Source organism: Danio rerio, chromosome 10 (genome assembly GCF_052040795.2).
Source record: "Danio rerio strain M-AB ecotype USA chromosome 10, GRCz13ab, whole genome shotgun sequence".
Lineage (NCBI taxonomy): Eukaryota > Metazoa > Chordata > Actinopteri > Cypriniformes > Danionidae > Danio > Danio rerio.
The window spans coordinates 5,347,969-5,360,121 of NC_141030.1; the positions used below are offsets into that span (position 1 = coordinate 5,347,969).

A 12,153-nucleotide genomic window follows, 5' to 3' on the forward strand; every position below is an offset into this window, starting at 1 on the left:
TTGGGTTTTCATTTTTACTGTCAGATTCCCAAACCAAACAATGATTTTTACATTTATAGAGACATCCTAACACTTCAACTCTCTGTTTCTATTCATTATTCACTTAAGATAAAGTCATCTTGATTAAATGTAAACCAAAAACCTGATCTAAGTTAATAATAACGATAACACTCGTCGGGTATTTCTGCAATAAGTATCTTATGCTTGCTTATGATTAATTTGAACAAAAATAATAATGGAAAAAGAGAAAAGAAACACTTAAATATGATCACAAGTTAAAATAAATGATTTCTGTTTTAATAGATTTAAAAATGTAATTTATTTCTGTGCATTACAAGTGTGCAGAGGGTAGCACGATCGCCTCACAGCAAGAAGGTTGCTGGTTTGAGCCTCGGCTGGGTCAGTTGGCATTTCTGTGTGGAGTTTGCATGTTCTGTGTTCATGTGGGTTAGGTTTCCCCCACGAGTCCACAGACATGTGGTACAGGTGAATTGGGTAAGCTAAATTGCCCAAAAAACTCCACACACAAATGCCAACTGAGCCAGCTGAGGCTCGAACCAGCGACCTTCTTGCTGTGAGGCGATCGTGCTGCCCAACATTTTAAACCAGTGATTCTCAAACTTTTCCCATCAAGTACCACCTCAGAAAAAATTGTCGCTCCAAGTACCATCAAAATGAGCAGAACTGACGTACAGTACAGTTGTAGGCCCAGTAAAGCAGCTAAAGCTCTGCACAGTTTAAAAAAAACATGGCAGATTACCTCAGAAATATAGGCTATATGACATGTATGGCATATTCATACATCATTTTTAATCAATTTTGAAATATGTAGCATGTACTTGACATATTTCATTCCTCCGCATACCACTAGAAGGAAGCCTGCGTACCACTAGTGGTACACGTACCACAGTTTGAGAACCACTGCTTTAAACCATTTACTACAAAAAATAAAAAATAAATAAAAAAGTTAATACCTGGTGAAATCAATAAATTCTTATTTATTTTTTAAATATATTTATATTATTTTATTATTATCATTTTCTGGCATGGGTGGGTTTGTTTTTTAAAATGTGAAAAGCTTTAAATTATTTTTTAAAAGTTCTAATGAATTCTAAACTTTTTATTTTAACTTTAATTTTGAAGAACTTTACAAAACACTGATTTTATACAAAAAAAACCCCATCAAAATCATATTTTGGTCATTTAACTACATTCACGGTAGAGCATTTTTATTTATTTTCATGGATCAATGTACACAGGATCATTTTGACAGTGTTGCAGTCTGTACGTGAAACATTTCTGTTACTCAGCCAAGCAAAAAAAAACAAAAAAAAGAAAGCAAGAAAGAAGGTTGTTTAATTTTGTTGCAATTATGTTTGATACCTGAAAGTTGCCAACTAGAGTCATCCCGAAGCAGGCCAGAGACAAAGCCACCAGACTGCCGATGTTGAGCCAGGGTTTGTGGACTCTGGGTTTGAGCTGCAAATATCGCAGTACTCCAAGAATGAAGCCTGGAGGTCAAGAAAATGAGACAAATTATTTTCGGACAATTCATTTCATTCATTACATTCATTTCAGCTCTGCGTTCATCTTAAATGCAACTCACAGATCAGTTTAAATCACACACAATATTTCTGAGTTTAAATAAGATCCTATCTCACGTTTAATTTCATGCAAACCCATGTTTATATCCTTTAAATTCCAAGATAAGAATCCACTTTTGCTAATATAAGGATGGAAAAAATCCGCTTTGTACCGTGGCGCATGGTCTAAAAGGGTTGAGTTTATTTTCTTAATGAGTTATAGGTGTGTTTTGAGAATAAACCAATCAGAGTCTCATCTCCCATTCCCTTTAAGAGTCAGTTGCACCGCGCCATGGTGCATTTGCTATTTACATAACGTAAAGTAGGCGACGCAGTGGCGCAGTGGGTAGCACGTTCGCCTCACAGCAAGAAGGTCGCTGGTTCGATCCTCGGCTCAGTTGGCGTTTCTGTGTGGAGTTTGCATGTTCTCCCTGCATTCGCGTGGGTTTCCTCCGGTTTCCCCCACAGTCCAAAGACATGCGGTACAGGTGAATTGGGTAGGCTAAATTGTCCGTAGTGTATGAGTGTGTGTGTGTATTTGCGGATGTTTCCCAGAGATGGGTTGCGGCTGGAAGGGCATCCGCTGCTGGATAAGTTGGCGGTTCATTCCGCTGTGGCGACCCTAGATTAATAAAAGGACTAAGCCGACAAGAAAATGAATGAATGAATGAATGACGTAAAGTAGGTGTAAATAGAAAAACTAGCAAGAAAACAGTTCAACAGAGCATCTACATTAATATTGCTATTAATAATAACATTATACAAAATCAAATTGTTATGAATGAACTGAAAAAGCCTCGCGAGATAAAGAAGGATTCAAGGCAGTGGTTTTTAAATTCATATAGGCTAGAAAATAACATGTTTTGTAATATTTTAATCCTTTACATTTATATCCTTTATATATCCTTATTATATCCTATATATATCCTTAATATTTTAATTATTTTTCATATGTAAAGATATTTGCGTATTGCTCTACATCTTGTGTGTATTAAGCAGTGTGTAAGCGAGGCGCACAACTAACGCGCTCTGCGCTGGACAAACCATCTTTATACAATAACTTGCCAATTTACCCTAACCTGCCTAGTTAACCTAACTACCCTAGTAAAAGCTTTAAATGTCACTTTAAGCTGTATAGAAGTGTCTTGAAAAATATCTAGTCTAATATTATTTACTGTCTTCATGGCAAAGATAAAATAAATCAGTTATTAGATATGAGTTATTAAAACTATTATGTTTAAAAATGTGCTGAAAACAATCTTCCCTCCGTTAAACAGAAATTGGTGAAAAAATAGACACGGGCGTTAATAATTCAAGGGGGCTAATAATTCTGACTTCAACTGTATATTTATCCTGACAAGTTCTAAAATATTATAAATGTTTCTCAAAATAAAATATATTGCGTTCAAAGGGGGGAAAAGTTTTAGTTTTTAACCCAGACATTTCAAAAGAATATATTTTAGAGCAGTAATCACAATATCGTGAAACCGTGATATTTTTATCTAAGGTTATTATACCGTCAGAATCTTACACCGGCCCATGCCTAATATCAGTTCAGTTATGTTACAGTTCAGTTTCCTCTCAGAATTGTAATTCTGACTTTAAATCTCAATTCTGAGTGTGAATTTTGAAATATAAACTTGCAATTGCTAAATCAAAACAACTCTGAAGAGGAACTAAACAGGAATAAATAAAAAAAAAAACATTTCCCCCAAAGAAAAGCAGCTCCTTTGACAGAATGTGAGCACCATTCATACCTACAAAGGCTGCCATGTTCATGACTTGACTGAACACACAGCTGGCAGGTGGAGCATTGCCTGCAATGCTAAACAGTAAAGACGGCACATAAGAACATTTATCAGACCTTTAAAAAAAAAAGAAATTAAATCATAAAATAAATAAAAAAAAATATATTTACCTGATATATGGAGGAGATTTTGATTCTGACCTCCTAGGTACAGAACATAAGTTAAAGGAGGCATTAACATAAAATATAAGGGTCAGAATTATATATATATTATATATATATATATATATATATATATATATATATATATATATATATATATATATATATTTTTTTTTTTTTTTTTTTTTGGCTGTTTTTGTGCACAATTTATGAAAAAAAAATCTGAATTAATGCAGAATGATTTTGAGTGTAGCTAAAAGCCTAACACATGAAGTAAAAAATCTAAATCAAAAAGGTTTACAATTTAAATCCAATTAGAAGCACTGGATTTTGTTTGGTAAACAAAGATCTCTCATAGAATAGACACACTAAAAGACGAGAAATATGACTTTATAAACTGTATCGCACATCAATTACTAAAAGATTTGCATATTTAAAATTTGCGTATTTCAAAATACTATGTTTAATATAAAAACTAGCAGCAGGCATAAAATTATCACCATTAATCGCATCCAAAATGCTTGTTTTGACATAATTTAAGTGTGTACTGTGTATATTTATTACGTATATATAAATTCACACATGCAAGAATATATTTTAGAATTTATTTATTCATATTAAGATATAAAATATGCATGTATATTGTCTATACATTTAAATATATATGTAACAGTGTGTGTATCACATATACATAATAAATATATATCTACCACACACATTTACATAAGTCAATAAATAGACTGAATGATGGGCTCATAAATATCTGAAAGATTTGCATGAAAAAGTGCAGGATTTTCCTTACTTGTACTCAGAACTGAGTGGTGTGATTTTCTCATCCTCCACAGCAATGAAATACCTGCTCATAAATGAAATTATATCATATTTAGTTAAAAAGCAGCTTAAATCTTAGAAGTGGAATGAGGAAAAGCAGGTTTTAGATACTCACACCACCCAAAGGCCTGCGGCTGTGAAGAAAGAAAACATTATAGGCAGAAACATCCATGGACTGCACTTCCTCATGTCTCCTTATGAACGTCAACAAAACAACCCTGAAATAAGACAAACCATGACAGAAACAGCCTGCTTTTATACAGTAGCACATTATAACATCTGATAAACAGTTGAGGTCAGAATTATTAGCCCACCTTTGAATTTTTTTTATTTTTTAAATATTTACCAAATGATGTTGAACAGAGCAAGGAAATGTTCACAGTATGTCTGACAGGGCTTTACATTAACACCCGCCAAATGCGGGTAGATTTCAGCTTTGGCGTGTTTGACAGTCACTCCCACTAGCCACTTATTGGCTGGTTGAAAATCATTTTTAAATTGTGGTTTTCTTAAAAGCAGAGTTCGATTATAAGAATGACCCAATATGCGTGCAAATGTGATCTTAGAATGGAGAAACAGCACGACTAACAAAACAATTGCATTCGCACGAGCAGAAGAAAGCAGATGAATACCGAATGAGATGATGATCACTCGCGCTAACAGCTGATGTGGTGCGCGCGACTGTTTAAAGCGTGTGCGCGCTCCTGTTTCCTTTCTTGAAGCACACGTGCCTGGAACGCAACTGTGATCGGTTCTCTTTAAAATAGTCAGGCAAAAAAGTAAAGCTAATGCACACACAGACAGTATTGCTGCTTTCAAGAGCTCCAAATAGGTCTTTTCGTAAGCAGCACCGGTTGCTTTCGCTTTGAACAGATTAATAATTAGCCTTAACCGTGTGATCATCCTTACATTATAACACAGTATCTTTTTCACCTGCTTTCTTTTGCTTACGGTTATTTTTGTTTATATGGTTTAATTATCATTCTTTACAACAACATTGCTTTAATATGAGATGAACTCTCCATTTATGTGTAGTTAACTTGTGATCTGAGAGACCTTTAGCGAGGACAGATTCTGTGCATATTTTTGATACATGACAATAATTATTTTTAAAAGTCAATTGCTTTTCTTCGTTTTTTTCAAAGAAATGTTTTGTTAAATAAAAAGTATAGTATACAGCTATATTTAGCTCGTTTGACACATTTAAAATTTGTGGCTAAGAAATCATTTTTGTTTGGTGTTGTCAGAGATAAATTAGGTAAATCCTTAATTTCGAGTTCGGAAAAGTCATGAAACCATGAGCCATGTGCATACACGACACACAGAACGTGAAATGAATAGGAAGGCATGTGGACATAGCAAAAAAATCTAAATCAAGTAATTTTAGCATGTTAAAGTCATATTTATGCATATAAAAATATTTTCCCAACAACAAAATTGTGGCTAGTGAAAATGCAGAGTGGCTAATAACGTTGGAAAACTACTAGCCACTGTGGCTGGTGATCAAAAAAGTTAAGCCCTGATGTCTGATAATATTTTTTCTTCTGGAGAAAGTCTTATTTGTTTTATTTCGGCTAGAATAAAAGCAGTGTTTAATTTAAAAATAAAAAATAAAAAAAAACATTTTAAGGTCAAAATTATTAGCCCCTTTAAGCTATATTATGTTTTCGATCTACAGAACAAAAGTCTACAGAACAAACCATTGTTATACAGTAACTTGCCTAATTCCTCTAACCTGCCTAGTTAACCTAATTAACCTAGTTAAGCCTTTAAAAGTCACTTTAAGCTGTATAGAAGTGTCTTGAAAAATATCTAGTCAAATATTATGTACTGTCATCATGGCAAAGATTAAATAAATCAGTCATTAGAGATGAGTTATTAAAACTGTTATGTTTAGAAATGTGCTTAAAAACAAAACTTCTCTCCGTTAAACAGAAATTGGATACAGAAATAAACAGGGAGGCTAATAAATCAGAGGGGCTAATAATTCTGACTTCAACTGTAAGTACTGCTCTAATTAAGCCTCCTGTATAATATACTGTAATTAAGTCATTCATTACAAAAATAGTAATCTACTGGTTTGATTATAAAGCTAATATTGCACATTCATTGCTTATTTTCAAAGCGTGCTTAATTGTTTTGAAATTGGACTTGTAATGTACTTCAGAAGTATATGTTTGTTTGATTTTTTTTTGTTAATTAAACTGTACTTCCAGATACTATTTAAAAAAATTGTAAAATTTAAAGTTTACTTACACTTTTATTCTGATGTTTAGCTTAATGAAATAACGTCAAATTCGACATTATACCTGAAAGCACTTTTTTATCATTGTAATTTGGTGCAGTTTTGTATCTACGTTAAGATTTCACATTTGCAAACTTCTCTGAGGGAAAAATTACAACAAAAAAGTGAAATAAGATATGCAACATTATTTATTTCACCTTTATTTAGACATTTTTCCTTCAGAGAAGTTTGCAGGGTTCATGGAAAACCTGGAAAAGTCATGGAATTTTTGACATGGCATTTTCCAGGCCTGGAAAAGTTTTGGAAAAACAGAAAAGTCTTGGAAAATAGTTTAACAAATATCTGTTTTCTTGAATTAGGGCTGCGCGATATTTGAAAAATCTGACATTACCATATTTTGTATTTCTGTGATGTATATTGCGATGTGAATACCATTTCACCAGATGATTTAGCAGGTTTATGTGGATTGATTGAAGTGATTTTGTAATCTCGAATAATATATAGCAAATAAATGACAAGCATAGATAAATAAAATAAAGATAAAACAGATATTAAATAATCTACACTGCATAGTCTTCATTGATTATTATTTGATCTTTATTAAAGTTACAAAACATTTCTTGTGGCCGAATGTTTTAAACTCTGAAATATTGAAATGTCCTGTCACGGTTGTAGGTTTGTGCGCCTTCCGGAGTGTCTGTTTAGTCACGTGGGTTTGGTTTGTTTTGTTTTGGTTGTCCACGTGTATTAATTTTGGTCACGTGCTATGACAGTACTCAGCTGTTTTGATTAGCTTGCAAGCTGAGGCTCATTATCTTGCCTATATCTGGGCTACGCTTCTTTGTTTCCTTGTCAGTTCGGTATTGTGTCTGTCTGTGCTCAGGACTGTGAGGAGTGGCTGCTGGACCTGATCCGTCTGTCTGTTTCCCGTTTGCTACAGCCCCTTATCCCTTGTCAACCCACTCTATTACCCTGTCCTGTCTAGTTTATTCTGACTGTGTCAAATAAACTTTTACTTGCATTTTGGATCCTTCTCAGTATCTTTACTACACGTGACATGTTCACACAGTCACAGGCCTTAAAGGGACTGTTCACACAAAGATTAAAATGTGCTCACTATTTACTCACACTTCACTAGTTTTAATACTATAGGAGATATTAAATTATATTCTCTTTGTGTTCATTTAAAAAAATAAAACTTATTAATGTTTGAAACATGTGAAGGGTGTAATGAAAATGGTCATTTTTGGGTGAACTATCTCCTTAAAAATGTATGCAGATGATAAACTTTTACTCCCTTATGATTAAACTCTATATTAAACTATAATCCTGCGATGTGACTATTGCTGATGCACACATTTCGATGTCGATGCTGAAACGATATATTGTGCAGCCCTAACTTGAATATAGTTTAGTTGCCTTATTTTCTGTCCTGGGCCAAAAACTTGCTCTCACATTGTTGGTGCTGTTTAAGCATGATCAAAATCAATTTTGCATAGATATAAAAACAAATTTAAACAACATAGATTGTTGCGTGTTCTATGATATGCTGTAATAAATTTGAACATCATTGTTTTTTTTATTATTTACCATGTATATGTAGACATTACATGAAACATTACGTCATGAAAATGTAAGTCATGGAATTTTAATAGTAAAAGTGTGTATGAATCCAGAGTTTTTAAAATGATTCAGTGTAACATCATGTACAAAACATAGTTTGACCTGTGCTTTAAAAAATTTTTATGTTAATATATATATATATATATATATATATATATATATATATATATATATATATATATATATATATAAAATATAATGATATTTGTCTTGCTGACAAATGGGTAAAACCAAGAGGTTTAAAGGACAGTGGCAACATATAAAGATTTAATACATTAAAAGTGTATTTTGAAGCTGTACTGTTACGATTAAATATATATAAAACTAATTCAATATTGTTACAAAGATTGGTATTATATTTGGTGCCTTCTGCAAATCATAATAAAAATGTATGATATTCAAATGGCACATTCTAATATATGAGGCAAGACATTACATTTAAAGTCCTATTACAACCATTACTAGTCTCTTATTTATCAACAGGGGTAGTGTGGATTATGTTTAAGCTGCCTAAATATGGATTTTGGACCAGCAAAATGGTTTCTTTCCATTCCCAATATATAAAATCCTGGAATGGCTATTGAGGTTGAATAAACTAACTTGAATTTACATCTTGGATGGCATGAGGCTGAGTAGATAATTAGGAAATGTTCCTTTTTTTTCAGTTTAAACTGTTCCTGGTCATGTTGGGAGATGTTGTTTATTGTGTTGCACTACAAAGAAAAGGAGAAAATCCAGCAACTGACCAGCCTCAAGATTTCTTCCAGAATGCTTGATGTGCCGACAGCCTTCAGTCTACAGAGATGAAAACAAAAATGCAGTCACTTTATTCATATATCACAGTATTGCTGATATTTTAACCCTACAGAAGCATGTATTATTAGTACCACTGTTGGTCTGTTGTTATTATTATCAGTGTGTTCGGATGTTTAGGTCAGTGGACAGCGCCTTGGTTCTGAAACCGGACTGACTGCTTCATTCAGTGTGAATAGAGACAAAAATAGAGAGCTTTTCCCTCCCCTTTATTTCACATTCATAAATAAAGCCACAATAAATGGGTTACTAAGGTGAAAAAAGACACTCTTTGTGTGCCTGACTTTCCTTATTTCTAAACATCTGCCTATTTATTACCATTCCGCGATTCAAAATTCTGTGGCCAAACCAAACCGTGTTCACTTTCAAGGGAAATACACAAGCTCATTTGTCAATTGAAACAAAACTGGGCGGCGATAATATGCACTATTTATCCGACAGGCTGTCAAAAACATGCACCATGTTCGCAATTAAAATGATAAATGCCATATCTTGTAATAAAGTCTTCCTTTACTTTATTGTTAATAGTAAGTATAAAAGCCTACCTTGAAAACAGCACTCTCTTCCGTCGCGAATAAAAGCCGTGTCGTCTTCATTTCATTAGGACTCGATCACTGACATCGTTTGCATTAAGCCGTTTGTGAGCTCTGTGCTCTACCATATGATTTGAAGTCCTTAATTCATGTGTTGGGCCTCACAGACTCGGTGTGATAATTCTCAGACAGACATTGCGAGACGTAAATGTTACGAGTAGTCAAACGAGTCTTTCTTTTGAACCGGTTCTACTGAAGGATTCGAACAAACCGACTCGCAAAGCATTTGAGCATCACTCTACGCTTCGGAGATGTTATGCTAGGTAAGTCAGAATTGTGTGCATTGTGAGTATATTTTTTCTCAGTCAAATGCTATTGAAATTAATGGAAAAAGGGCAGAATTATGAGGTAATAGACTTATTAAAGTCAGAAAAATTGCAGGTGTGGGTTTGAAAATCTCACTATTCTGGCAATTTTAACACAACTTTAGACATAACTCTTATAGCACATATTCAGTACCACATATTTTTGTACTGAAAGTCACAATTAGGCAATTTTTTCTTATTATTCTTTGAGAGAAACAACAACCGACACACTGCGAAAAGATTGGAGTAACAGAATAGAAGAGAATAGAATATAACAGAAAAGAACAGAATAGATCAGAACAGAACAGAATAGAATAGAACAGAACAAAACAGAATAAAATAGAACAGAATAATACAGAACAGAACAGAATTGAAAATAAGCGAATAGAATAGAATAGAACTGAACATAACATAATAAAATAGACAAGAACAAAATTGAACAGAACTAAATAGAATAGAACCGAACAGAATAGAATGTAACAGAACCGAACCGAACAGAATCGAACAAAACATAATAGGATAGAACAAAATAGCCGGGACTCAAACCAGCAACCTTCTTGCTGTGAGGTGACAGTGCTAACCACTGAGCCACCATGTCGCCTTACTATTACTATGTAATCTTTTATTATTCACATTAGTCTAATTTGTATATTTTTGTTCTGTTCTAATTAGAATATTTATTAATTGTAATCAAAAATAGGATTGTTTGTTTACCTGAATTTTAATTTTGAATTAAATTCTCAAAAATTATTGTATCAATTGTTTTTAAAGATTTTAAATTCTTATTTTCCCTTAACATTTCCCTGAATTTCGGTTACAGTTAGTTTTATGCTAATGTCGAATTTTTAATTACGCCTGCAGCAAACGAGTATTATTTTAATATATACATTGAGATGTGACTAGACACGTTGTCCACAACACATACTTTACTTACCTCCTTCCTCATCATAAACACACATGAAAACGAAACTGAAAATGAGTGTTGCCTCTACTATTATTTACCACACACTCTTCGAAAGTGTGATAAACAGAATTAGTTATTTTAACATAATTTACGTTGACTCACGAGTTTGCTGATGTGCTGTCATTGTTTTATTCATATTTAGCTTGAAAACGTCGCTAGCCAAGCGGTCTCAGAAACCTCAACTCCGCCCACCCGGCGACGTCACACCCCTTTAGACCCGCCTCTGATTAGAATATATTCACCATCTCTGTCATAAGTTTTTTTTTCAAAAGAAAGACTCAAGAGCTTCAGCACAAAACAATGCCTGCTGGATTTAATCATGGACGATAATCAGTTGCAGAGCAGTTTCTCTGTAACTCTGACCTTTCTGAACGAGAGCGACGTGAAGGAAGATCTTCCAGCAGCATCTCTACAACACCAGGAGCTCACGCTTCAGGTCCACAGAGAGCTGGAGGACATCAATCTCAACATTACTGACGGTAAAACACGAACACATCCTGCTTTAGTGTTGTACAGAGCTGCAGAAATTAGCATTGATTAGCCGAAAAGTGTTTTATGGTTGTGTTGTGTCAGTGTTGTTCAAATGTCACCGACTTTTACGGTATTTTGGGAAATGTGTACGTTATGGCAAGCCGTTTTTACATGTAACTTAGTCCATAGCCCGTACTAGTATCTATTTTCATATTATTAGTACTTTTTTAGATACTAGTATCTTTTCTATTAAGTACTAGTACTTAATTATTAGATACTAGTGCTTATTCGTAGTGCCTAATCTTTAGATACCTACTAGTGCTTTTTTTTTAAATATATTTTTATCGAACATTTTTTAGTGCAAAAACATGTCAGAAAATTACATTAAGAGAAAAGATAATATCTGTCATACATGTAAGTTGAATTCTGACCCCCACATGAAAAAAAATATGATAATAATAGTAAATAAAATTGAATAGTAATTAAATAAACAACAAATAAATAAATAAATAATAATAATATTAAAACTGATAATGACATTGCTTCATTTTCTTTTCGGCTTAGTCCCTTTATTAATCCGGGGTCGCCACAGCGGAATGAACCACCAACTTATCCAGCATGCATTTTAAGCAGAAGATGCCATTCCAGCTGCAACCCATCTCTGGGAAACATCCATACACATTCATTCCCACTCATACACTACGGACAAATTAGCCTACCCAATTCACCTGTACCGCATGTCTTTGGACTGTGGGGGAAACCTGAGCACCCGGAGGAAACCCACGCAAACGCAGGGAGAACATGCAAACTCCACAC

At 33.7% G+C, this 12,153-nt stretch overlaps 2 protein-coding genes across 8 annotated transcripts in view; one reads left to right on the top strand and one right to left on the bottom strand.

Moving 5' to 3' along the window:
* tmem150c (transmembrane protein 150C) overlaps window positions 1-11,056 on the bottom strand; it is a 23,351-nt gene extending 12,295 nt beyond the window's left edge. Inside the window, exons 1-7 of one of the 2 annotated variants that reach the window (XM_087270046.1) lie at window positions 10,969-11,056; window positions 8,938-8,986; window positions 4,439-4,541; window positions 4,295-4,348; window positions 3,502-3,534; window positions 3,341-3,408; window positions 1,384-1,511 (exon numbers count right to left, since the gene is read on the bottom strand). In XM_087270046.1, coding sequence (XP_087126172.1) covers window positions 1,384-1,511; window positions 3,341-3,408; window positions 3,502-3,534; window positions 4,295-4,348; window positions 4,439-4,512 — 357 coding nt within the window. In that variant the 5' untranslated portion in view covers window positions 4,513-4,541; window positions 8,938-8,986; window positions 10,969-11,056. Of the gene's footprint in view, window positions 1-1,383; window positions 1,512-3,340; window positions 3,409-3,501; window positions 3,535-4,294; window positions 4,349-4,438; window positions 4,542-8,937; window positions 8,987-9,549; window positions 9,751-10,968 lie in introns of those variants that run through there. The other variant, XM_087270044.1, reaches the window with a different exon arrangement.
* Window positions 10,204-12,153, top strand: part of carm1l (coactivator-associated arginine methyltransferase 1, like) — a 31,317-nt gene continuing 29,367 nt past the window's right edge. For 2 of the 6 annotated variants that reach the window (XM_087270026.1, XM_087270027.1), the window contains exon 1: window positions 11,089-11,345. In XM_087270026.1, coding sequence (XP_087126152.1) covers window positions 11,186-11,345 — 160 coding nt within the window. In that variant the 5' untranslated portion in view covers window positions 11,089-11,185. Of the gene's footprint in view, window positions 11,346-12,153 lie in introns of all 6 variants that reach the window. The other 4 variants (XM_087270025.1, XM_087270024.1, XM_087270028.1 and 1 more) reach the window with 4 other exon arrangements.